Source organism: Phodopus roborovskii, unplaced genomic scaffold, assembly GCF_943737965.1.
Source record: "Phodopus roborovskii unplaced genomic scaffold, PHOROB, whole genome shotgun sequence".
NCBI lineage: Eukaryota > Metazoa > Chordata > Mammalia > Rodentia > Cricetidae > Phodopus > Phodopus roborovskii.
This window is the reverse complement of record NW_026126516.1, coordinates 3,865,001-3,891,069: the sequence shown is the minus strand read 5'-3', so window position 1 is coordinate 3,891,069 and position 26,069 is coordinate 3,865,001. Positions and strand designations below refer to the sequence as shown.

The following is a 26,069-nucleotide window of genomic DNA, read 5'->3' as shown; positions in this document are numbered from 1 at the left end:
CACATACACACACGTGTGTACACACACAGACAGAGACAGACACACACGTAATGGGTGCTTCCATTTTTATAAAATGCAAACTCAGACAAAACCCCTGATGTTGAAAAGAGGTGGAGGCTATCACTAAAGGAACACAGTGGGAAGGGATCCACATGCACTTATTTGTGGTTTCAGGCACATGTACAATTGCACCAACGAGACAATCTTAAGAGATTTTAGTTCTGTAGATACAAAGTCAAGATAATTGAAGAGAATAAAAGGCCTGAAGATGGTGACAGCCCAGGAGAAAAGACCTGGCTCAACCTTCTCATACACATCTCAAAATCCAAGAGCACTAACATGGGTTAGATGCCCAGTAATCCCGAGCAAGCTTAGCCTTATTGTATGCCTCCCGTTCTCTCTGCTCGGCCTGGAACTGTGACCTTAGACTGCACCCATGTCCCATAGTTAGATGGAAACTAAGTGACAGTGGTGACGTTCTTTGCTACAAAGCCGAAGTCATTTACCCTTTGGTATGTTGTCAACAAGACAAATCAATGTATAATTTTTCTTTTGCTTTATTTCATTTTATTTGTATGGGTGTTTCGCCTAAATGTCTAGCTATGTCCCACGTGTGCTCCTGGTGCCCACGGAGACCAAGAAAAGAGTGTCAGACGCCCCTCTGGAACTGGAGTTATGACTAGAAGACTAGCTGGTGCTCTTAACTGCTGAGCCTTCTCTCCAGCTTCTGTCATTTTTGTAATAAAAGGTGGGGACATGGATGGCTCCTTCAATAAAGTGCTTGCCGCATAAACCCAAGGAGTCAAGTTGAAATTCCCCCGCACGCATGTTAAAGTCAGGCATGGCTACGTGTGTCTGTGACCGCGGTGCCGAGAGGTAGAAATAGAAAGATATGACAGGATTGCTGGGCAGCCGATCTACCAGCGGCATCCAGGTTCGGTGAAACTCCCATGTTAGACAGTAAGGAGTGGGAGAAGAGGACATCTGGCATTGATGCCTGGCGCTCACATGCACACCCAGGCGCTCACATGCACACCCAGGCGCTCACATGCACACCACATACACACTGAAAAGTAAAAACAGGTTAGGGAACCCCTTTGCCTGGTAAGTGTAGCACGTACTCATCAAAGAAACTTCTCTTTTCCAACAGATGGTGCAATCACAGAATTGGTCAAAATACGAAGAACTAGGCTCATGAGGAGCCTATTCAACCAATACAAGTATAATACGACCCCTGCACGTAAGGCTCCAGGAACATTTCAGAAGAGGGAGATGGAAGCTTGTAAGAGACAGAGGACTCAAAATCTGCTGTGAGATTGTATCTCCTAGAAATGGCAGGGAAGCTACATCTCAACAATATGGCTGCCTAAACAAGACAGGAATGTGAAGACCAGCAGATTGACATGGAAGGAGGAAATGTTAAGGTACAACAAAGCTGTAAGAAAAACATCCAAACAAACAGCTGGTGCCAGATGCACAGTAATACAGAGGCTACAATGATGCCTTTCCCCCATGGCTTTCTGTTGCCCTGGCGGCCTGTTAGAGTGGGAACTCTGAGAAAAGCTGCCTATCAGTGAGGATGGTGCCTGGCTACTAGCATCACTTGGGACTCAGCAGTGAACAAAGGGAAGCCAAACACATGTCTACAGGACAGGTTGGTGAGTGGTGCCCCCCCCCAGTCAACTATGTCTCCATCAGTCAAGAAGACGAGAAAGGATTGCTCTGATCTTAGCATGCAAATGCTAAGTATGTATGTGCTGGTTGGTCCTTGCTAGAATCTTCAGTCACCCCATAAGTAGACATGACAGTGTTTGAGATTGTGGGATGCTCCAGGCAGTAAGTCTCATCAAAACCTACATAGGGAACCCCTTTGCTGTTAAAAAAAAAGAAAACAAAACGAACAACTCCAACTCCTTCACAGGCATAGCCAGCCTTCCAGTAGCCTCCTCATGCCTTGTAATTTTCCAGTTCCTAAATGCCACCAAGTGGTGTCTGTTGCGTCCACCTCACCATCCCTGAAGTTCTTTCTACCTTAAACTCACGTTTATGAACTCATATTTTCCTCTATGAACTCATATTTTCCTCATGCCTAATTATGCACTTATTACTCAGTTGCCTCCCTTAACAAATGCCTCTCCCCCAGACTTGTCTATGACCAGGATGAGCTGGGAGCCCTCCCACAATCCCCACAGACCTCTTAGCTCTACCTTAGCGCTAGTGCCCTAGAAGGCAGTCTCTGTATATTTCCCCACGACTAGTCTGGAAGCTCCAAAACGGTAATGACTACAAGCTGTCTGGTTTTTCTCATTGATGCACAGAGAAATGCCTGGCCAACAGCAGATACCCCATAAATATTTGCTGAATAAAATGAATTCTGTATCTAGGCTGTATTCAATTTAATGAGGTCTGCTTTTGTGCTGGTTCCTGTATCAACACCAAAAATACAGTGTCTAGAACAGTCATCTCATCAAATATTTATCACAGAAGTAGATCTCATTGGCATCAATCACCCATTCAAGCACCAGAGTGGTTTGATGCTTGCGTAGGAATCCTACTAAAAAGGGTCAGTGTCAAATATTTCAGCCATTTCACTTTTGCTCTATTGACATCCTAAGTATTTGCTGTTTTTTACATTCAAATTATTCATCTAGCAACAATGAAACACTCTCTACTATCAATACAAAATATCAATAAAGACACTTTAGAGAATTCTCTGCCCAGCGTCCCTACATTAACATTGCTACCACTTGGAATGCACCTCCCACAGTGTAAAGCGTAAGTATAATACTGTCGAGAGGAGGTGTGTGTGGACATCAGATGCTCCATTCAGCACTGGGATTTTTCTCATACTTTATGATGTATAAGCAGCAACCTAGAACTTTGTGTCTGTCAGTCTTTCTGTCTGTCTTTTTTTTTTTTTTTTTTTTTTTTGCAAGTTTCTTGGTTTATATCTGTCACTATTTTTTAAAAGAAGGTTTTCATATAGCTCAACCTGACTTTTAACCCACTATGTGGCCCAGGCTGGCCCTGAACTCCAGAGATTTTTACTTCTGCCTGCAAGGTGCTGAGGTCATAGGAGTGGGCTGCCATGGCCGGCTGTGTCATTGCATTTAACGTTACTGTTTCATTGTTGTGCTGGAACTCTTCTGGTAACACTGGAAATATGGCCATGCCTCCACAAGAACAGAATTGGGCAGCTGGGTCTTCTGCTAGATGACAGCAAGTCTGCAGTCTTGCTGCGGTCACTTGTGGTTTTGTTGTAATTAATCTTAGCAGTGAGATACAGCCCTTTGGGAAGCAACTGGGATAGGGCCTTGGGCAATCTGCTATGATGTCTTAAATGCTTTAATGGATGTGATTAAGGTGGGTTTTTGTTTGTTTGTTTGTTTTGTTTTGTTTTGAAACATGTTCTCCTGGAGTTCATGATGCCTTTAGCCCTGATATGTAGTCAAGACTGACTTTGAACTTCTGATCCTCCTTCCGCCATCTCCCAGGGGCTGGGATTACCACATACTTGCACCACCACACAACTGCTGGTTACCTTAAGAGATGAGATCTTGTTATGTTGCCTCGGATGGTTCCCAAATTCCCAGGCTCAGCTGATTTTCCTGCCTCAGCCTCCCCTACAGCCTGCACTACAGTGCCTGACTAATAGCCTTCTTTTTCAACCAGTGTCAGAAAGGACTTGTGATCATGTCTAACCGAGCTCTTGTCTTCTTACCTGTGTACTGCAGCCCCCTGTACTCGCTTATTGCCCCAGGGGGCTTTAGGTTGGGCCAGTAGTGAAAAAGCATCTGCACCGCTGGGGGTTTCACCTGTGAAGGCCCATATGCAATCACATACAAAAGGTCCTGTGGGAGGAAGGAAGACACTCTGACTCCACGACGTCGCATAAAAACAAAGATCAAGCACCCAATGCTACAAAGCAGGAGAAACTCTAATGCAGAGTTTAAGGCAGGCCATTTCCCAAGATCCCATCACCCAGGTGTACTTCACAGATTCAATTATGGTAGCACATCATCTTCATCACTTATTCATGTGTCTGTTTATAAGTCCTGCAAATGATGCCCCCAAGGAGAGTTCAAAAGTGCACTGCCCATTAATCCTCTAATGAGATTCAAATCAAAAGAGATGTTTACAACAGTGTATGCACACATACCAAACACTGAGTCTGAAAACAAAAATGTTTCCCTAATCACATTTCTTAACAATTCATAGCTGCTATTTGAAAAAAAAAGACAAATTCTCAAGCAATTTCAAATTAAAAGTATACTTGTCATGCAATATATTTGCCTAATTCAATGAATAAGACGCATTCAACTATTCTGACAAGACACCCTGTTCTTAAAGTTTCATTTCTGCTCTAAGTGATAATTTTACCAGTAAAAATAAAGAACAGGTTTACCACATCAAAATAATAAGACAGGTATAAATGATCAAGACAAGTTGTAATATACAATTTATATAAATCAAGTTAGTGAATATGAATCAGTCTTAATCCAAAACTTACTTTCCAGACTTCTTGCTTATATTTCATGAGGCATTCCAATAATTGACAATGATACACTGTAAGGAAGAAAATATAATTTATAATGAAATGTACATACCAGAAAATTACCCTTGGAGATATAATAAATCACTTCAGTATTCATTTTCACTTTAATCATTAAATTAGAAAGTATCACACTTTCAGAAATCGTATCAGCCCTTGGCTTTACCAAGCTTTATTTCAAAGCCATTCAAAATACTTTGCGAAATGGCACTAACAAAAGAAATACTAGAAGTCTCTAGCAATTTGTACTTATATAATACAGACTTGGCCTGATGCAGCTAAGGACTACCTGGGAGGGGGAATCCTCAGCAAATGAGGTCATAAACAAACTCATGCTTCTGAAAGAACTCATTCTTTCTCAGATGCTCCACACACAACACCAGGCTGCAGTTAGGAAACTCAGACTGACTTTCCTATCATGCCTGCCTAAGGATGAAAAGAATACCGACAACACTTGAATTGGACTAAAGCAGCATTTTACCACTTGTCCAACAGACCTATTCTCTCATTGTAAAGAAAGAGTATACCTCGGAAGCCCCCAGCAGACTTTGCTGGCTGGAACTAAGTCCCAGTTATAGGAGATTTGCATTTTGGCTTTTATAATTTGTTTTAAGTAAAATGCTTTTTATTAATCCTTTGAGAATTTTATACAATGTATTTTGATCATAGTCACCTCTACGCATCCCCCTAACTCCTCCCAGGCCAACCCCTCACTTCCAATCCCTTCCCAACTTCATATCCTCCATTTTTTCATAATAGTCCTACAAGTCCAGTTTTGCTGTCTATATACTCATGGGTGTGGGGCAATCCAGTGAAGCATGGTCAACTTATCAGGAGCCACACTCTTAAAAATTTGACTCTCCCTCCCCAGAAACCATCAGTGGTCAATTGCTTCTCCATTATGGGTTCTTCACCCCTCCGTACTAGAATGCTGACTTGGATTTTAAAAAGATTCATCTGTGTGTGTTTGTGTTGTATGTATGCATGTGTGTATGTATGTATGTATGTATGTATCTATGTATGTAACCCATGTGTGTGTGAGATACCCACAGAAGCCAGAAAAGGAGGTCAGAGGCAACTGCGGGACTGGAGGCAATTGTGATCCATCATTTGGGTGCAGAGAAATCCAAACTTGGGTCCTCTGCAAAAGCAGCAGATGTCTTAACTACTGAGCCATCTCTCCAGCACAACCGGCTTAATCTGTTGAGTTGATGAATGCAGTCCAGAAGACAGTTTCAAGCCAGTCCTCCCTAACCTACAGCTCTTACACTCTTTCCTGTCCCTCTTCCATAATGGTCCCTGAGCCTTGGGAGGGAGGAGGATATAGATGGATGTTCATTTGTTGCTGAGCTTTCCCTTGACACTTGCTCTCTACACTTCCACCAGTTGTGAGTTTCTACATTACCCACCATCTATAACACAACACACACACACACACACACACACACACACACACACACACACACACCAAAAACCTGGTTTCTAAGAGCTGCTCTGTTCTATAGGTATAGAACTATGAATTTTAGGATAATATGACACTATGTCCATTTAGCAAAATAATAGTAGTAGATTCATGCCTGGGGCCTGGGAGTTCCCTAATCATTCACTGTTATTAGCCTGCTTTACAGTACCAGGCATGCATTTCCTCCTGTGTCCTGGGCCTTAAATTCAGTCTAAACGCAGCATGTTGCCTCAGTAATATTTGTGCCAGTGTTGTACCCATGGGCATATCTTGCCCATTATTGTGGCTCACAGGGCTCATAGCTGGGTAAGACCGTTGATGATTTTAACCCCAGCAGCTCACAATAGCACCCTCTGGCACTATAAAAGCTAACGATAGAGGGACCCTCATAGTCAGTATCAACCTGATTTCTCATTTCCTGTGACCAGAATGTGTGGTGTCTTTGCAACAGGGTCTTTTACAGGGTACCAGTTAAAGCTGCACAGCAGTAAGCTTATTTGGCTTGCCTGTGGTCCCTTGCAACGGACAACATCCATCCTAGGTAGATGAGTGTGTGGTTCTTTGCATAAACTACCTTCCAGTTCCATCCTAACACTGAAGTTTATGCATGGGTGACCTCTGTGTCATTCAAATCCTATGACTATGATTCAGGTGATCTCTGTGTCATTCAGATCCCACAGACACGTTTCATCTGAATTTTCCCTGACTTCAGAAACATTGGGAACTCCCCCTATTTGTAAAATCTCTCTCCTTGTGGCTTCATGACACCGTATGACCCTTTTCTTTCTGTCACCTGTGGTGGCCACCACTGCTCTTGTTCCACCGATGACCAACATGTCCTTTCTTCTCAGAAACCTGCCAGTACACGGCCATTCTCAGACCACTGGAGATACACGTGGCTATGGGACATTTTTGGTGTTTTGTTTTTGTCTCTGACCTTTTGGGACTCTCCACTCCTTTCCTTTCTGTTTTGAGACCGGGGTCTCCCACTATAGAGCTCAGGCTGGCCTGGAACTTACTGTGTGAGCCCACACTGACCTCAAACGCGTGTCTCTCACTGCAGACAGATTCTAATGACTTGGACTGGCCTGGTTCAGACGTGATTTTGTGAGGATATAACCTCCACTGTGGTGGCCACTGTGCAAACGTGACGGAAGTCTCCGAGAAACAGGATGTTGCCACAGCTCCTGGTGTCATGGGCTGGAGTTAAGCCTTCCCATTAAGCAAACCACGGATGTGTTTGCAGTTTAGTGTCCATCATCAGCTACACAAACACAACCTCCACACTTCCTGGCAAAGTCTTCCTCCCCCACTGACCTTCTGTTTTTCCAGATTTCCTGAGGCCTGGTTATAGCACCCATATATACTTGAGTCTACATTCTCCCCTAAGCCATCTCCCACCCACCCCTCTGCAGCTATAGTAACCACCTGCATGCAGCTTGGTGAAGATCACTGGACATTTAGGTGGAGGGTCAAAGTTCATTAGTGCCAGTTCAGAGCTCTGTTCTGAGTGTCAGACCTACAACACCAGTTCCTCCTCAGTGTCTCAAAGGCACCGTGAAATACAGTGTCCAAAACGAATCTCACACCTTCCCTCCTGTGATGGTTCGCCTCCACTGTCAACTTGACCGACTTTAGAATCACCAGGGAGGCACACCTCTGGGTGTGTCTGTAGGACCCTTCTAGAGAAGCTCAGCGGCAGAGGTAATACCCACCCTGGATGCAGGAGGCACCGTTTCATGGCTAAAAGAAAACTAGCTGGGTACCGACATTTCATCTCTCTCCGGCTCCTGATTGTAAATGTAGTGTGATCATCTGTTTCATGATGATGAACTGTGCCCCTGCAAACTGCAATCCAGAACCCTTCTTTCCATGAGTGGCCTTGTCAGGCATTGTGTAAACGCAGCAAGAACAGTGACTAAAGCACCTCAAAGCCTGAGCTTCCTATAGTGCTTTCTTTGCCATTAACTGTCACTGCATTCACTCAGTGCAAGCCAGAAACCAAGTCTCATACATATTACTTCCTAAATAGCTCTCAGTGGACAGGTACTTCTCAGCCTCAACCGCCCTTGCCTTTGACATGCCTCAACACATTCAGTGATTTCCTATCAGTCAATCTGCATCAATAATCAATTCTGTACTACAACCATTGTGTCTCTGTGTATGTCTATACATACACATACATATGCACACACACACACACACACACACACACACACACAGAGGCTTTCCTGTCTAACAGAGTCCACAGTCCCCTGCAATTTGTCCAGTCTCATGTCATACTAGAAAGGCATCCCTCACCCACAAGCCCAGCTTCACAGGTCTTCCCATCTTGCCAGCTACTTCCTGAGACACAAGATCTCTCTGCCTGAACCCCTAACTCATAACACTACGCATTGTGCAGTCCTCAGAGTGGGAGTGAGGTTGCTTTCTCAGAGAGGTCTCCTTGACATCCATAATAAAATTTAAAATCTACTTTATAGAATGTGGTGACAAGGGAAACTTAAAAGATATGTCACAACTGGAACTTGACACTTTATTTCTAATTGTCTGATTTGTTGCTCTTCATCTCTTCCAAGCTTCAGGAGTTCTGCCCTGCTAGCCTGGGTTTCCCAGATGATCACTGAGTAGCCTCTGTCCTTATGCCAACACTGACTGGTCAAGTGTCCCAGGACACTTGATCTTACACAATGCCTGGTTTTCTGCATGGTGGATAGCATGAAGCCTGTTCAGAGTACTCTACTGACCACCTTGTGAACAGTCCTAAAGAGTATCTCTTCAAATTGCTTCCCTTCAATAATGCCCCACTAATTCTATCAAGTAGAACTTGCTCCATATTTTGTCTGCTCAGGAAGCATGAACTGTCCCTGATTATTTCAATTCCCTGAGTTCTCTTCCTCCAATGAAGTAATGGCCTATAGTATGTAACTGGTGCTTTGCGAACATTATTCTGTGTCTATTATTGATGTCTATTTTGTGAAAGATGGCTCATTTGGTGGCCCGTGGATGGCCTGGAGTTGACTATGAAGCAGGCTGGCCTCAACTGTGCAATGATCCTCTGCTTTCCTGATGTTGGGATTGCAGGTGTGAGCCACCACACCTGGCTACCCTGCGTTGGTAATGATAAGTGAGAATATGCCTCTTCTTCTAAAACGTGGTCCCATAAGTGCTGCTCATGACATTACTGTGTGGTTTCCACACTATCTAGCAGAAAGCTAAGCACACAGGAGTTACTCAGTGAATGCTAGCTGCTTAAGCAAGTCCTTTTTAAGCAAGTCATTTTCTTCTTTAAGATGTATTTTATTCTTAATTATGCCTACTTATGGGTGTGTGCATGCATGTGTGTGCATGCGTGCATGCGTGCATGTGTGTGTGTGTGTGTGTGTGTGTGTGTGTGTGTGTGTGTGTGAGGATGGAGATCAGAGGCATCAGGTCCCCCTTGGAGCTGGAACTGTGAACCACCTGATGTATGTGCTGGGGATTGAACATTGAACTTGAGTCCTCTGGAAGAGCAGTGTATGATCTTGAACCATCTCCCCAGCCCCTGACCTCTATTTGTGATACACAATCAACTACAAAAACCAAATAGTCAATCGTTGCTTCTCCATCCCTGCCCCATTCCACCAATATTTAAACAATAGAATGGTAAAACTCCCTTTAAATATTACAAGACTGGTTTTTTGTTTGTTTGTTTGTTTGTTTGTTTGTTTGTTTTGGTGGGGTGGTTTTGTTTGTTTTGTAAACTGATTGCAACAGTTCTAGATGAACTTGGTAGATGGCAATAACATCACCCACTGTGTCAAACCAGCAGAAGTTTGAACATACCAGCATGTATTTGATCCCAAAGTGACCCTAACTGTGTCCCATATTACTAGTTTTCAGCCAGAAACGTACTCCCCAACATAGAATAGTTAGTTGGCTGTAAACACCATCCATGAACTGATTTGAAAATAACAGAGATGATTTTGTATGATCACGATAGTTTCCCATCAATTCAAGTCCAAGAAGAAAATGCCAAATTGTAGCCATCCACATTATTTACCCAGCACTTAATAATGGACTAGTCGGAACTAACATTAATCTTAACATTTTGTGAATAGCTGGAAGAATTATTCCATTTTATGGGCAAGAAAATTGGCCTCCAGGAAATAGAGCTTCTTCGGGTTTGCACCAACCAGTCATTTGCCAATGAGCTCAGGAAAACTCAGCCCTCGGGTATGCCCTGAGAAGCCCCCAAAGCCAGCTCAGGCATCAGACACTTTGTCTGGGCATAATCACAGTTGCATCTTCACAAATCTCTCCAGTAGTGATGCTGGGGGGGGGGGGATGAAGTAGACCTGGTGACTTCTGCCCCCACTTTATTTAAACATCTCTCATTCAGAGATGACAAAGCCAAGAACAATGGTGTCTCGCTGTCCGTTTGTTTGTTTGCTTTCCTGGAGATGACACTTCTTCATTTAGATCGTATACTTTTCAGAGTCTTGAAGGCCAATTTGGCTAAACTGCTGACTCTTCTCTTGGGTCTTTGATGTCTACCGAGACTGGGAGAGGCTAAGAGGCCTGGCATCTATCTTCATGGCATCTGTACCCTCTCCTGACTTAATCTTTAGGCAAGATTCTATACGTGGATATGTCAATCAGTGGAGAAACTTGTGGCCACAAATATAATACAGAGGTATTTAACTTGTGCTGAACGTGCCTAGTCTCTCTTTCCTCGCATCAAAACTGATGTTGTCTGCCAGCCCCTGTGACCAGAACCACCAGACCATGAGAAAGCAGTGTCAATGAAGGTTCTGGAAGTTCTGCCCTGTCCCAGGAAGACACGAATATCCCTCCTTTTATGACCCCATTTCCATTCATCATTGCTCCTGTCCCGAATCTGGAAGCCCGCTTTCCTGGGGTTAAGAAGCAGTGTGTGAGCACCGCCTCCCCACCCCTCTTCATTATGAGGTCACTTAATGAAAACTTGCCTCCTCCCCTCCACTCAGACCATAGGATGAAGGGAGAAACCCCAGACCAGGTCCAGGAACAGATCCACAACCAACTAACCTCAAAATGTCCACTCCACTCCAGTGCCGCCTGATATCCGGACCCACTCCTTGGAACTAGAGTTTAGTTCACTAGTGTCTAAATGAAGAATCCTCTCAGGACATGTAATATAATAAATATGAGTTGCATTTTAATGAGCTTTTAAGGCAAACCGTGAGATATGAGATTATAGCCTGCCTTAAAAGAAACTTTTCAACTAAATCCACATAATCACAGAGATATTTATAGTTGAGGATGTATGTTGTCGAAATCATTGGGAGGTGGGGCTTTAGGATGTGATTAGGTCATGAAGGCAGAGGCCCCATGAGTGGGGTCAGTGTCCTTTACTTTAATATTTTTGTGGTACTGGTGGTATTATTATTTAATTTTGTGTATGGGGGGTTATACATATGGGTAGAGTACTTATAGAGGCCAGAGGACAGTATTAGATACCCTGGAGCAGAAGTGATAGATAGTTGTGGGGTGGCCAACACGGGTGCCAAGAACTGAACTGGGTCCTCCGTAAGAACAGTGTGCACTCTTAACTCCTGAACCATTTCTCTATGGCCCTGCCCAGTGCCCTCATTTTTTAACAGCTTCAAAAAACTCCCCTTGCCTTTCTGCTATGCAAGAACATGACAAATTCATCTATGAGCCCTGAAATGGGCCCCTACCAGACTAGCAAATCTATTGACAACCTTGAACTTGGATTTCCTAGATTCTGTAACCATGAAAAATGAATATTTAATACATTCAAGCCACTCATGTTGAAGTATTTGTTAGAGCATCCCTGTCGCAGCTAATCTCGACTAACAAGTGAATGTGAATTAGAACTACCTAAGAGACACACTGCTGTGTCTCTAAGGATGCTGCCAGAGATGCTTGCCTGCGAAGGGAAGACTCCGGGAGGCACCATTTTATGGGACAGGCACTTAACTGAATTAAGAGCAGAAAGCAATGGGAACTCCAGCATTCACCTCTGTCTCTGCTTCCTGACTGTGGATGCAATGTAGCAGCTGCCTCACATTCCTGCCACCTCAGCACCGCTTAAACTACAAGTCAAAATGACCCTTTTCTGCCTAGGGCTGCTTCTGCTGGATACTCTGCCACAGCAGTGAGACAAGTAACTAATGTAATTCCAAGCAGACCAAAGTAGAGGCCTGGTACAGAGATGTCGGGGGCTGGGTGTGCTACTGGGACAAATGCCTAAGAATGTGGAAGCCACTTTGGCATTAGGTAATTGTAGGGACTTGTGAGGTACATTCTAGAAAAGGCACCGTTGCTGTGAACAGACCTGTAATGACAACTGTGTGAAGGCTTTGGAAGAGAAGAGCAGAGGAAGCCTCACTCTTCTGGAAGTATGCTGAACTGAAGGTTGGTTTTAAAACAACAACAACAACAACTGGACAGTAGAGGCAATTCTGATGAGGAGTCAGACGGAAACAGGGAGCATGCATTTGCATACTGGAGGAAAGCCCACCCTTGTCATCAAGTGACAAAGAACTTGGTCACATTATGTTCTCGTCTTGAAGTACGACAGGAGGTAGAGTTTGTGAGAGATGAAACTGGCTGAGGAAACCCTTAGAAAAGTGCCAAACGGACGACCTGGTTCATGTCTTCGTTCCTGTTTCTGTTATTGTTTTCTGAGTATTTATAGTTTTACAGTGAAATTCTAGAAGAAAGAAATGACTTCAATCAGAATTGTTCATCAAGATGAAATCAATTAAAAGTTTGGAAACTCCTTGGGCTGTCTGTATTGAAAGGATGAGAAGGCCTTGGAGGAGAGACCACTGTAGCGGTATATGACCAGGGAGCCAGGAAACACATTAGTCAGCCTTCGCATTGTGGCCTAAAGACAACTTAGAAACCATCTCAACTGCACCTCCATCAGGGGGCATGGCTTCAAAGGGCCACCAGCAAGTTGGGCTTGCTGCAGGCTATACCTAGTTCCTACCTACACTTAATGCTTTATTCTTTAGCTGCCAAATGAAGCTCTTGGGTGTGGGTGCCCATAAAGATGGATGCACTCCATCTTGGCACAAGGGCAGAGAATTCAAAGCTGTCCTCAGCAAGTCATAAGACCTAAAGGTCAAAGGTGTGGCTTTGGCTGTCTTAGTCTAAACAACAACAGACCTGAATCTGACCTCAAGGCTAGGGAACACGAAGTTGAAGCTGAGGTGTGGTTATTGAACCCTTAGAATAAGTGAGGAAGGAAAGTCTGTTTGTTCCATATGCATGATACTGTGTTCCCCTTTTTTGAACAAGGTATGTAAGAGTGGTGAAAAATAAATTTGTGGGTTTTCAGTATTGACTGATCTGCCCTCCTGACCTCTATTCTGTCTCTCTGTCTTTTCTTTCTTGTCTATAGCTAGCCTTTCCCTCATCCACACTCCCCCACTCAGGTACGGACTTGGGGCCGCTCAGCTGACTCCGATTGCAGCCTTTCAAAGACCGCTCCAGACACTTAGAGTACCAGAGTAGTGTCCACAACGTACAGGAAAGCTGTGGGTTCATGGATACTTCCACTTAGAGTTCAAAGGACACCCTAAAAAGCCATTGGGCACTGGACCCCAGACCATGCGAGTGGAGTTGAGGTAGACACAGGGGCAGTGTAGCCCCCCGCTAAGATAATTCTCACCAGACTGATGGAGGCCAGGCTGCCTAAAGCTATGGCGGCAGGACCACTACAGGCATTGGGGCCAAACCCTTTCTCCTAAAAGCAATAGAGGAGACAGGACTGCCACCACTGTGGGTCTCGAAAGAAGGGCATCAAGTCGAAGAAGATTATGTACAAGGCTAAGGTTTGATGCTGAGTTCAAATGCATCCCTTCTCCCCTTGGGGTGGGATGTCTACACTCTGGCTAGGTCCACCACTGCTTTTTATGTTTATTTGCCTGTTTGCTTTTGTTTAGCGACTTAACCCTCAGCTGCCCCTGTGCTAAGCAAGCATTCCACCAGTGAGCTGCAGCCCCAGCCCTCACAGATGTTTTGGAAGCATGTAATATATTTGCTTTCATACGTACACAGCCAACGAGCACTTCATTCTGGGATAAGTCTTGCCTCAAATCTGACAGTTATGGATTTGGATGGTATTTCTATGTATGAGCTGTTGGGCCTCAGAGTTTTGAGTTGATAACAGAATGAATTAACACTTTTAGGGTTGTCAAGATGGAATTAGTGTACTTCGGGTAGGAAAAGGACATGAAATTAGGGAGATGGGGTAGAAAGCGGATAAATCAAATATCTATGTTCCCAAAGATCTATGTTAGGCCCCGGTATGATAACGTTAGGAGGCAGGGTCTTTAGGAGACAGTAAGGACAGCAGCCTCGCAAATGACCGATGTCTTCATAACGGAAGCTCCAGAGAACCCATTCATGCTTCAGTAGAGAGAGGAGACAGACAGCCTCAAGTAAGACAACAACAAAACCACACACAGGATGACTCTATGACTAAGATGTATTAGTCACAAAGAATTTATAAAATATTTTTTAAATAAAAGTTTTCAAGTAAAAAATCAATTATTATGCTACTTAAATAGACTAAAAACAATATCAGAAAAATTGTTTCATTTCCCAAGCAAACATGCCATGAAAGTAAAAAACAGAGTACATATCTTCCCCCCCCCCCTCCTTTTCTTTTTTTCAGTTTTGCAAGACAGGGTTTCTCCGTGTAATTGCCGTGGCTGCCCTGGAACTCACTCTGTAGACCAGGCTGGCCTCAAACTCATGGAGGTCTGCCTGCTTCTGCCTCCCGAGAGCTGGGATCAAAGGTGTGTGCCACCAACGCCTGACCAGCCCAGAGTTCATATCTTAACACATCACTTCAACAGTGAGCTGCCTTTTAGGTCAGTTCCTCGAGATAAATCAGCAGTTACCCTGACAAACACAACCAGAGTGCATCATGGGCAAGCCCATCTAACACCACAAGCACCCTAAGGCACAAGAACAAAAGTGGGCAGTCATTCTTCAGCTACTCAACTCCAGTACGACTTTTAAGCACAACTGTTTGCTCTCACACAATTACAAGAATACTAAAATGTTCCTAACCCTTTAAATCATGCATCCCTCTTCATCTGTTTGCCCTATGAGAAACCTAAAACTTGGTAATAAGACATGTTCAGAGATATTGCTGTGGCATTAGCAAAGCAAATTTACCCAAACCATTATCAGCTAGTTATCAATAGCTGTTACTACAGTAAATATTTACAATACATATATATGTATGCATATGAGTCAATACATGTAATATTCAGTGTGGGTATGTCTGTGTGTGTGTGTGTGTGTGTGTGTGTGTGTGTGTCTGTGTGTGTATAGACAAGATTTCACCCTGTAGCCCAGGCTAGAGATTACTCTGTAAACCCGGCTCTATATTTTTAGCTGAAATTTTCTATATAGTCATCAACTTCCAGGCATTAACGCTTCATCCTCAAACATTCTAAAATGTTCCCTAGCAAACCAAATCACTTCTACTAGCAATAGATACATTTATTTTAACTCAGAGGCTTGTTTTTAACACATCGCTTGTCTCTTCTGCCTAGAGAAGTTCCCATGTGAAAAAGTCTACCCTGTTCATTAGATGTCACCTCGTTCGTGACAGATTTGGAGCTGCTCAAGCTGTCGGGTTTCTGCTTACCTGGATTAGATGTGTACTGCATTGCAATCATTAGCATGGCGGATGCGGAGAGGTTCACATGGGCTGGGACACTTTCTCTCCTGGAGGACCCCACTGAAATCAAAATTTTCTGATTAGATACAAATTAATTTCTAGATATGAGCACATAATTGCTACCTTACATAGAACCACAAAAGAGCTTCAAGAGAAAGCTCCAACTGAACTGAGGGACTACTCACTTTTTCTTTCCTCCTTTTTTAAGATGTTAGTCTCATGTACCCCAGGCTAGCCTTAAACTTTCCATGTAGTCAGGGTGACTTTGAATTCCTGATCCTCCTGCCTCCACCTCTCAGAGCTGGGGTACAGGCATGTATGGAATGCTGGCAATCAAACCCCGGGCTTTTTGCGTGTGAGGGAAACACTCCACAAACTAAGCCACTTCCCCATCCTCAAATGCATAGAAGTTCACAGAAAGAAAACCACAGAAAGGGTCCTTGCATACAAATGCCACCATCGCATGCCACTATAAAACATCTAGAGCAGAGCCACATGGAAAAGGTACAAAACCAGAATGTAATGGCTTTGTCAGAGCTGAACTTAGACGTGGCCTCTGTTCCTAATATGTCCACATCTATAAAGGAAAGGAAGAAAATAGAACCTTCTGTTGGGCCCAAATATAAAGGGCACATAAACATGTTAGCGGTTAACCTCATAAGAAAGTAGAAGATTTTTGAACCCAGCTAGAACATATTAACACTTGGAGAGGTGGGCAAACAAGCTTCATATAACGTGTAACCTCTTGTTTAGTTATACATACAAACACTAAGTCATGTATTATGAAAATGATCACATCGGGTTTTAAACAGTTTTCAGTGACTACACAGCCGTATTCCAACCTTCCCATGGAACCCATCAGTGTCTTTATTGCCATGAGAAATCACTTGCAGTTTTCCACAGTCTATCCTCCTCACATCGACCTGTGTTGCCTGGAACAAAGCACTTCTTTGAATCTGTGCATAACTGTGATTTTTATCCTACACCAACAAATGTCCAATTGCAAAGAAAGTAGGTGTCTTCAAAAATTCACCTAAGTGCTATATAACCGTAATATCCACTTGTACACTGATTCAAACACATCTTTAAGTGGTGTCAAACTCTATATTAAAATTGTCTGTTTTTAATAGAAAAATACTAGGTCGCTCTGGAAGTATTCAAAACTAGCTCCGATGGAAGTTGTTTGGTAACTTTAGCCAAAGTTTATTTTCTATCCCAGAAAGAACTGAGGTAGGACCCCCCAAGAAAGGAAGACTTCTTACCAAGATTAAAATATAAAATGAATTCCTTTTTCCCACAGAGGTAGGAGGAACCTGTTACAGATGTGCTTGTACACCAAGCTGCCAAACAGAAACAACAACAACAACCACCTAGCACCCAGAAGAACTCACCAAGTCAACAGTTTTCTACACATTAAAGACCACTACTGCAGACAGTCAGCAAAAAGCAGATAACCTCAAATTCTGCTTTGTTTTGTACTTAAGTGCCATCTATGGGAGCAGGTGTCATTTACATCTAAAAAGAACAAGGCAGTGCAATAAGACACTCAGTAAACAGAAACATTAAAGAAATCACCTTGCAATAGTAGAGACAGTGAAAGTTTAACAGGATTCTATTTTGTTTCCATATCAAGCACTTCGGATGCTATGAAGGACAGCAGTCTTTGCATCAGGTTGGGGGAAGCAAAACAACAAAACAGGTACCCTGAGTCCCGCTAGCCTGAGTCCACCTTTATTAATCACCTCCGGCTGTGTGTGTCTAATTCACAGGGCAGGTGGTACTCAGGGACACAGATCTGTCTCACTCTACACTATAAACAAATGCCGATAAGCAGACAAGGATTGATACAGAGGGCATTACACTGCTCTGAGAGAGTGAAGGTGACTAATCAAATGAGACAAACGGAGGAAGGAAGGGCTGCGAATCAAATGCTGGAGAATGAGACCCATTGCTTTCCATCTTTAGCCTTTTCTAATTCAGCTTCCTATGGCCCACACCTGGAGATCCCAGCTCAGCCAGTGTGGGAAATCGGGAACTCTGTTAAATTAATAAGCACATCACTGGCTCTCATGCAAGCTGGCCTTGGATCTGTATCATTAGAGAGTGAGAGGTAAGCAAGGGAATGCCCATCCAATACAAAGGCTAGGAAGAGAAAGCACTTACACAATATTCCTGTGCCGTTTGTTGAAGAAAAAAGGCATGCCTACTCCAACATACTCAACAACGGAAGTCTCTCTCTCTCTCCTGCCCTCCATTCTGCCCTCCCTCCCTCCCTCTCCTCTCCTCTCTTCTCCACCCCTCTCTTGGCACATGTATATTCTTTTGGTGACAAGTGTTTTCACCTTTATTTAAATCCAACTCAAACTTTTTAATAATAAGCATTTTTTCAACAATGAAAACTGTTAGACTGGGAGCCACTGTGCCCAGAGGCCTTTAAAAATGTGAGAGATGCCCAACTGTCTCAGATGATTTAAGTGAAGTCTGTTTGGAGAGCTGCCCAGATGACTCAGTGACCTTTGGATGTCCCTGTTACCTCTGCAAATCTATGCTGTCCCTCAAGTATGACCATCCATAAAGCCAAAAGAGTTCCCCTAGGACACAAGCCCCAGGAAATTGGCTCCAATACTTATATAAACAGACAGTATCTTGCAATTTCAAAGCCTTCTACAAGACTGAATAAAATCACCATGGCTCTAATGTAATAAGCATGAACAAGCACACATCATTTACTGAATCTTGTTTAAGAGGCATCATGTAAACAGAATCGCAGCTCGATCCCATGAGAGCACAAAAGAACAAAAGCACATACAATTAAAAGGGAAGGTTATTGTTCTCAGGAAATATAATTACAAGTTTCCAGGCCTTCCCCTTAGTCCCCCAATGGCACGAGAAAAAATAAATTACCATCGCGCCTTCCTCGCATGAACAGTACCAGTCCTTTAGCATGTACCTGTATTTGATAATTCCTAATGTGCTAGACGTGCAATTCTTATATGATTCTTACCTTTAAAAGTAAGCAGATGACAACAGCCATTTTATTAGTGAGATGTGAACTAGCCGCTGGAATGCACCAGCCTAACTACTGGGACAATGGCAGTCCAGGACTAACGCATTCATAGCTAACACTCCAATCACTCAGTCACACACTACGTTTTGTCATAAAATTGCACCAGGCATCATTCTTGGCTCTTGGTTACAGCGGTAAAGAATTCTGTTGCCAGAACTGGGTTATGCTGTGTGGTGGCCATTAATGGTAGGTAGCTATGTATATTAGCTAAGATTAAATAAGATTTAAAATTGCATTCTCCGGCTTCACTAGAGACATCACATGTGCTTAGTAACCCTGTGTGGTAATGGCTACAGTGTGAGGCTGCACAGAATTTTACTTGATTGTTAAAGTGACACAAAGCAGGGCATACCATGATCTAATCTACATGTTTGGAAAGCAACTCTAGGTTTGGGGTAAAGAACAGATGACAGTAGGAAACTTAAGCAAAGAAGTAGAGAGACCAGGCTTGAAGCTATTAGACCGCCATTTGGTGGTCTAATCCAAATGACCACCATAAGGCATAGTCTAAGGTAAAATGGGTTGAAATAAACCCCATTTGTCTTATAGTCTTCTAAATGATAAAGATCAGAAAGTCACCTAGGGTGAAGAAACTCCTAGGACACATGACATAGCCACTTCCTACAGTAGGCCAGATAGCATTATCTGGATAGAGAGGTGGCCTCTTTTGTAGGCTTCGGGCTTGTGCAAGCAGAGATAACTGTAGTCTATTAAGAAAGGTCTGTTGGAGACAGCCGTGACTTCAGAAGGCATCAGCTAAACTAAAAAGCAATACCAGGGTCACATGACACTGAAGTCTTTGCAGCATCAAAATACTTGCTAGTTGGGTTAGTGAAGCAAGATGCCCAACTCCTCGAGTACTGAGTGCATAGCATGCTGAGATCTTTAGTGACAAACCTAGCCAGGGAAGGTCCTGACTTCTCCTGAATGGCCCTTTGTCTCAGCAGTGTGTTTAAGAGGGAAAAATCTTCAGAACAACATGGACAATCTCAACAGAGAAGCATCAGGGTTCATCGCAATGTGATTTGATGAATATGTCTATGATTTGCCTGTGCATTTGTTCCATTATGTATTTGCACATCATAGAATATTCAAATTCCAGTCTCATGTGGCCTTCCTCTCATGGTCTTCACAACAAAGATGGGATATAGATAGGGTGAGTTATAATTACTGACAATCCTATATCTAAGGAAATAAGTTGAATAAGGGAGAGTTATGAAAAGCCAAAGGATTATAGTGCTGCCCCCTACGAATCCTGGTACCAAACATTACTCACAGTTCAACAAAAAGCTCTTACAGCAGCACCTACCTTGTGAACACAATCATTAGTGAATAAGTAGACTATGCATGCATGATAATGGTTATTCAAATATCATCAAGAGTTTGTCTTTTTTTCTGTGTAAGATTAGTCTTCATAAGACCACAGAACTATACCATGTGCTCTGTGTGGTAGATCACAGAACTATACCATGTGCTTTGTGTGGTAGATCACAGAACTATACCATGTGCTCTGTGTGGTAGATCACAGAACTATACCATGTGCTCTGTGTGGTAGATCACAGAACTATACCATGTGCTCCGTGTGGTAGCCGAAACCCAGCAATAAAAACCAAAGCCTGGAACCAGACATTCAGTGAAGTTGTACAGTTGTTTTTAAACCAACACAAGGATTTGAATGAGCCTTTCTTTTTCCTAAAGATCAGTGACTTAGAATATCTAAGGTAGGAAAGAAACTGGATTAGATAGCACAGTCCAGGACAGTGCAATTCCTCAACATTGTTTCTTTCTTCAAAATAAGACAGCCCACATTAATGGATGCTTATTTAAATTATATCGAAGCATCATCTTCCAAAGATCCGTATTTCAATTTGAACAACAAATCCTTTATTGGAAAAAGAGAGGTTTCCATGGTGATGTGCAAATAATTTGGTTTTTCAATCCTTAACAACTCTTTCAATATACTTTCATAAACAATGTAGATTCCATGAATATAGAATAAAGAGTGCAATATTTTATTTATGGAAGGAGTTACTAAAAAATAAATCAAGGTAAATTTTTATAATAAATTGGTGAGTTATTTAAAAGCAATTAAGGCATTAAGCAATTAGTGTGGTGACAGAGATGGCATGAACATTATGTATGCTACGCATCCAATGCTTGCTTTGAAGAATTGGATCCACTTCAAAGCTCCAAACTGCATCATCTAAGTAATACAGACAATGATACGATCACTAATTATACAACCAGTAGTTATATAATCATTAATGATACTCATTTAAAAAGTGAAAAGAAAAACCCCATGCTTTACACTGCCTATAAGAATACCATACCAAAGAGAGATTTTTTTTAAAACATCTTCCTGTCAATTTTGTTTTGTGTTGTTTTGTTGTTTGTAACAGGGTCTCCTTGACCTTGAACTTGTAGTGATCCTCCTGCTTCATCCTCCCAAGTGCTAGCAATACAAATCTGCACCTTCATGCCCAGCAAGTCCTTCTGGTAAAGACTATCAAGCATTCAGAAAATGCAACATCTTCTATTCTAACATCTTTGTACTGAAATAAAACTATTCCGGACCAAGTTAAATGTCCCTGTCCTGTTTCAGTGTGAAACTCTAACAACTACCAACAATAGAAACAGTGTGGAGGAAATGACAAGACCCACATCCTCACCGCAGCCCATCCTAACAGGAATCTGAAAGTCCATCCCTTCTGTCTTTAGGTCTATGTGCAAAGACACAACTCAATAATCTAACAGCTGGCATGCAGACCACCACTACAACTCACTGCAAAGATGACAAAGATCGACTGCTATCGAACTACCAGGAGGGTGCTGAGAAGCCAAGCCCAAACTAGCAGACTAAAGTCAGAGTGACAAAATAAACACACGAGCCAAGTATGCCAATGGGTTAAACAAAGGTATGCACCAATTATGTAAAATAACATTGATGTTATTCAACCTAGCATTATTAAGCCAGAAAGAACCAAGGAGGTTCAAATTATTTTCTGAACACCCCCACTTGAAAGCTGGAAGGAAAAAATCACGTCTCAGAGACATGAAATGACTTGTCCATACCTTCAAGTGAATATCAAGTTATTCCACTAAAAGACACTGAAATTCACAAAATATATTTTAGATTTGCAACACTCAATTTTTGATACTCAGTTGCTCGAGATATTTGTGTAAAGAAAGGATTTCAACATGACAAGGCTTATGTCTGGAAATCTCTATTTGTAATTAAGGAGGAATTAGTCACCAGCTCTGGAAAAAAAAAAAACACCACCAACAACAAAGAAGCTGGCGATACCTGATCAATCTTCAGTGTAGTGAGAAGCTGACGCTGACTACATTAACAGAGCTAGGGACACAGTGAGCTAGATTATTATCAGGAAGATACTCTCTCTGCTGGTCTTTCTTTTCTTGCAGATGCCTGTTCATTTACTTAAGTCAACATTATCGATTTAAAAGTAAGATCACAAAATTCTAAGACTGTGTCCATAAGACACGAGCAGTGATTCATGAGACCACACAGGTGAAACAGAGAGTAAAATATTCTACAACTAGGAGTGACATCACCAGTCTGCTCATTTTCCCCTGTTGTCAGATAATTAGGATATTCCGGCAAATATTTTATATCTAAATACTTGCTAAGTGTTGCTTTTTAGCAACATTAAATACTTGCTGAATATTTTTAAATAGTCTTACTCTTTGCTAAAAAAGACATAAAAATTACAGTTGTATACCTAAATTAAGCCCAACTACGAGGTAAGCCAGTGTAGCCCAAAAGGTACACATGTCTGCCAGTTGTTGGCACACAACAACTTTAACAAGGGCGTAAGAACCTAACTTAATGTGGCTAGCATCGATATGAGGAGTTAGACATGCCTAGTGGAGCTATTTTTGTTTTTAAAAAAATCAAGAGAAGAAAAGCAGGTAATGTGGTGCACACCTATAGTCCCAGTATTCAGGAGGCTGAGGCAGGAGAATAGCCATGAGTGACATAATACCGGACCAGCCAGGGTACATAGGAGACCCCTATTTTTAAGAGAGAGAGAGAGAGAGAGAATGAGGAGTAAATAAGACTTACTATTCAGCAGGCTCTGAGATGGCACTTTACCAGTGTCCCAGGTAATCACACTAACCCATGACACCTCAAATACAGCCACAATTACTATTCATGCAAGAGCTAAGGTTACTATTCACAAGAAAGCTTACTATTTTATAGATAAAAATCAAAGACTTAAGTCACCCGCCTGAGCTCGAGTAAGTAGCCAGTGGCAGAGCTGAGTCTGTATCTTATCGGGTTGAATTCTAAATCCGTAATTTTTTCAGATTATTCCCTGAAACATAGGTTAATCCATAATCCATGGATAAAGAACACTTCAGAGACTGATTTTAGAAGCTGCAACTCAGCATTGCCTTCTCTTTGTTTCCATGTCTGAGGACCCTGCAGAATTTTCTATAAAAGTAGTAAAGTCAAGTACAGTGGCACACACCCATAATCCCAGCACAAGACAGCAGCTCAAGAATCCAAAGCCATTCATGACTACATAATCAATCAAGGTCCAGGCTGACCTGGAGTGACAAGGCCCTGTCTCCAAAAATATTACTAGACAAGACCGGTCCCAGGCTTGTGACTGTATCTTACACTGGAGCCATGGGCTTTAGCTTCTTTCAAAATGTGTTGTAAATTTTGACTCATTTTGTCATCAAAATACCGAGAAGGAAAAGCTAGTCCAGTCATCAGTATCAATTTAGATTTCAACCACGTGAAATGAGATTTCAACTACGCGAAGTGAGCAGTACAACATTTCCACAGCAACCTGAGAAAGAACTGGAGCCAGAGCCTACCTTTCCCCACTCTGCTTCCCTCTCCGTCCCCCACACATACCTTCTCCCCTCCCACCCCATGCCCTCACATGCAGAAGTGAGCAGTCTCCACAACAGATGACACTCTGTCCAGCTCCTTTTCTAATGTGGGAAAAGACATTGCAATGTATAAGCAGCAAACACAGAAGGCTCTGACACCTTCTTTCTTCCTATTCCATGGGGGCAAACTGAGTGAATAACATAATTCTAAGATATAACTGTCTTGCACATCATTGACTTCCAACTCAACGTAAATGCTGAAACAATGGAAATTAAATCATAGCAGGTATACGGATCAAGTGATTTCGTTACAACCTTGAAAATCAAGTGCCTGTAAGAGTAAACACGGTTTTCATAAAGAGAGTTTTAGGGTTAGGTGAGGTTGAACTTACATATGGCCATTGGTAGAAAAGATGTGCTAAGGTATTCAATAATATCCTTATGAAGAAATGGAGGAAAGGTAGCTAGCGTTGAGATCATCGTGTAGGGCAAAGTGCTCAGAACATCATCACTGAGAAAGGGTAGCAAACACGTGGTTGTATAAAATATTGACTGTCCAAGATCTACAAAACAAAATTATGTAGTCAGCCACTGAAGACGGTGCCAGTAACAAAACATGCTACTTTTATATCTTAAGTTTTAATAAGCTGGCTTAAATTATAAAAGCCGCTGTTTCCCCTACTAAGAGTTCAGAAATGCACTGCTTAGTAGAATGTGGGGTGTACACAGCAGATAGTTGGTGAATATATTAAGAAATATATCTGTTCCATGAGTTTCTCATCAGTGTATCAGTCATCTATAAGCCTCGCTGTGGGTCCTTGATCCCATGAATCAAAGCACTTTCCAAGTGAATGCTGACACCCATAAAGATAACTGGAGTACAGTGATGTGCCCACTAGAATTTTCAAAACAAGTCCAGGGACGTATTATAAGTCAAACCCTGGCTATTTCTGCTACACTGACAAAGCCACGCTGGTCCTACATCTAAGTCTTGGGCAGTGAGGTAGTTTATAACCTCCAGACTTGGTGTGCTCCACAGAGAGGAAGATTTGAGCTGGCCCTGCACAAGAGCATTTAGCTGTTAATTGTCAGGAAAGCCAGCCCTCCTCAAAATAATCTCCCAAGGCTTTAAAATGCGGATAATAAAAATACCTACCTGGCTTTATAGGAGTTTAGAAGAAATGAATACAAAGAGCTCAGCATAGCATGTACTCCAAAAACATTAGTTATTACTTATTGCCATTAATATTACTATCATTGTTACCTGCATGAGGAGTAAAAATAGAGGACCTTCAAAACAAACTACAACTCTTTAGCTTTAGAATGTATGAAGAATAAACCCATTATATTCAGTGTACATTGTGATATTTCTGAACCTCTCAAAATATCGGCCCTCAGCCAAGGCTTGACATGAAGGTGGATTGCCTCTGTGTTCATTAAGATAGAGAAATCTCAGACTCTGGTCTGCTTTGGCCCTGACTTGTCTTCCAGAATCATGTGCGTTCCTCAAATTATTTCTAATAGTCATGAGAATTAACATGCCATATCAACTGGCCTGTCAGCTGACAATGTAGTCAATATGCAACCTAGAGGGCCTTTGAGCCCAGACCAACAAGTGGGAAATTCACAGATGTTATTGTGCGAATTTCACGAGACTGTGCGTGAGAGACACCTCAGCTCTATTCACTCGGCCTTTTTTAGCCTTAGGCAAAAAAAAAAAAAAAAAAAAAAAACCTAATTTCAGATTAATGGCACGGAAAGTGCCTGGAAGTCCGCCTGGGGTATTTTCTACCCAAGGAAACTGAGATCTGGAGAGAGTAGTGACTGCCTGAATCACAGTTCACCCATAGTTGAACAACTCTCATTCGCCCCTATGGGCCACCCAGACCCAAAGTGAGACAGAGCCTCTAGCCATGGAGCAGTCAGTCAGTTCACAGAAGATGCTTCACAGGAAGCTCACTCAAAACATCAGCTGGCAGGACCACTCTGATTCTCACAGAAGAACTGCACATTCCAAGTCCCTTACGGCCCAGGTCATGCAGCCAGCCATGAGGGGAACAGCACTGCTTGGGCTCTCTAAGCCATTCACTAGAATGGACTGGTGAGCTTTATCCCAGCTTCTAAGCTGCATTATGCAGAAGGACACAATAAATAAATATCAAGATAAGGTCACACGGCCGTCATAGGCATGAGAGCAAAAACATAAATCATCCATACTAAAATTGTCAAGATTCACACATTATGTGAACTGCCATTTACCAAGTTAAATACCACAATCAAGAAACCTTAAGAATAAAGGGCATCTACACTGACCCAGTGGACCTTCCCAGGAACACATGAGTCCCTGATGAATTTAGACCTGGGTACCACACAGCGCAGGCATGTCACTTGACACCTGCAAGCTCCCGCAATCTGACTTTCCAATTTG

At 42.5% G+C, this 26,069-nt stretch overlaps 1 protein-coding gene across 1 annotated transcript in view; it reads right to left on the bottom strand.

Annotated features, from left to right (window-relative positions):
* The window catches only part of Unc79 (unc-79 homolog, NALCN channel complex subunit), a 191,916-nt gene that overhangs the window by 156,763 nt on the left and 9,084 nt on the right, over positions 1-26,069 (bottom strand). The window contains exons 4-7 of the mRNA XM_051196519.1: positions 24,034-24,204; positions 15,676-15,768; positions 4,511-4,566; positions 3,722-3,851 (exon numbers count right to left, since the gene is read on the bottom strand). Coding sequence (XP_051052476.1) covers positions 3,722-3,851; positions 4,511-4,566; positions 15,676-15,768; positions 24,034-24,204 — 450 coding nt within the window. The remainder of the gene's footprint in view (positions 1-3,721; positions 3,852-4,510; positions 4,567-15,675; positions 15,769-24,033; positions 24,205-26,069) is intronic.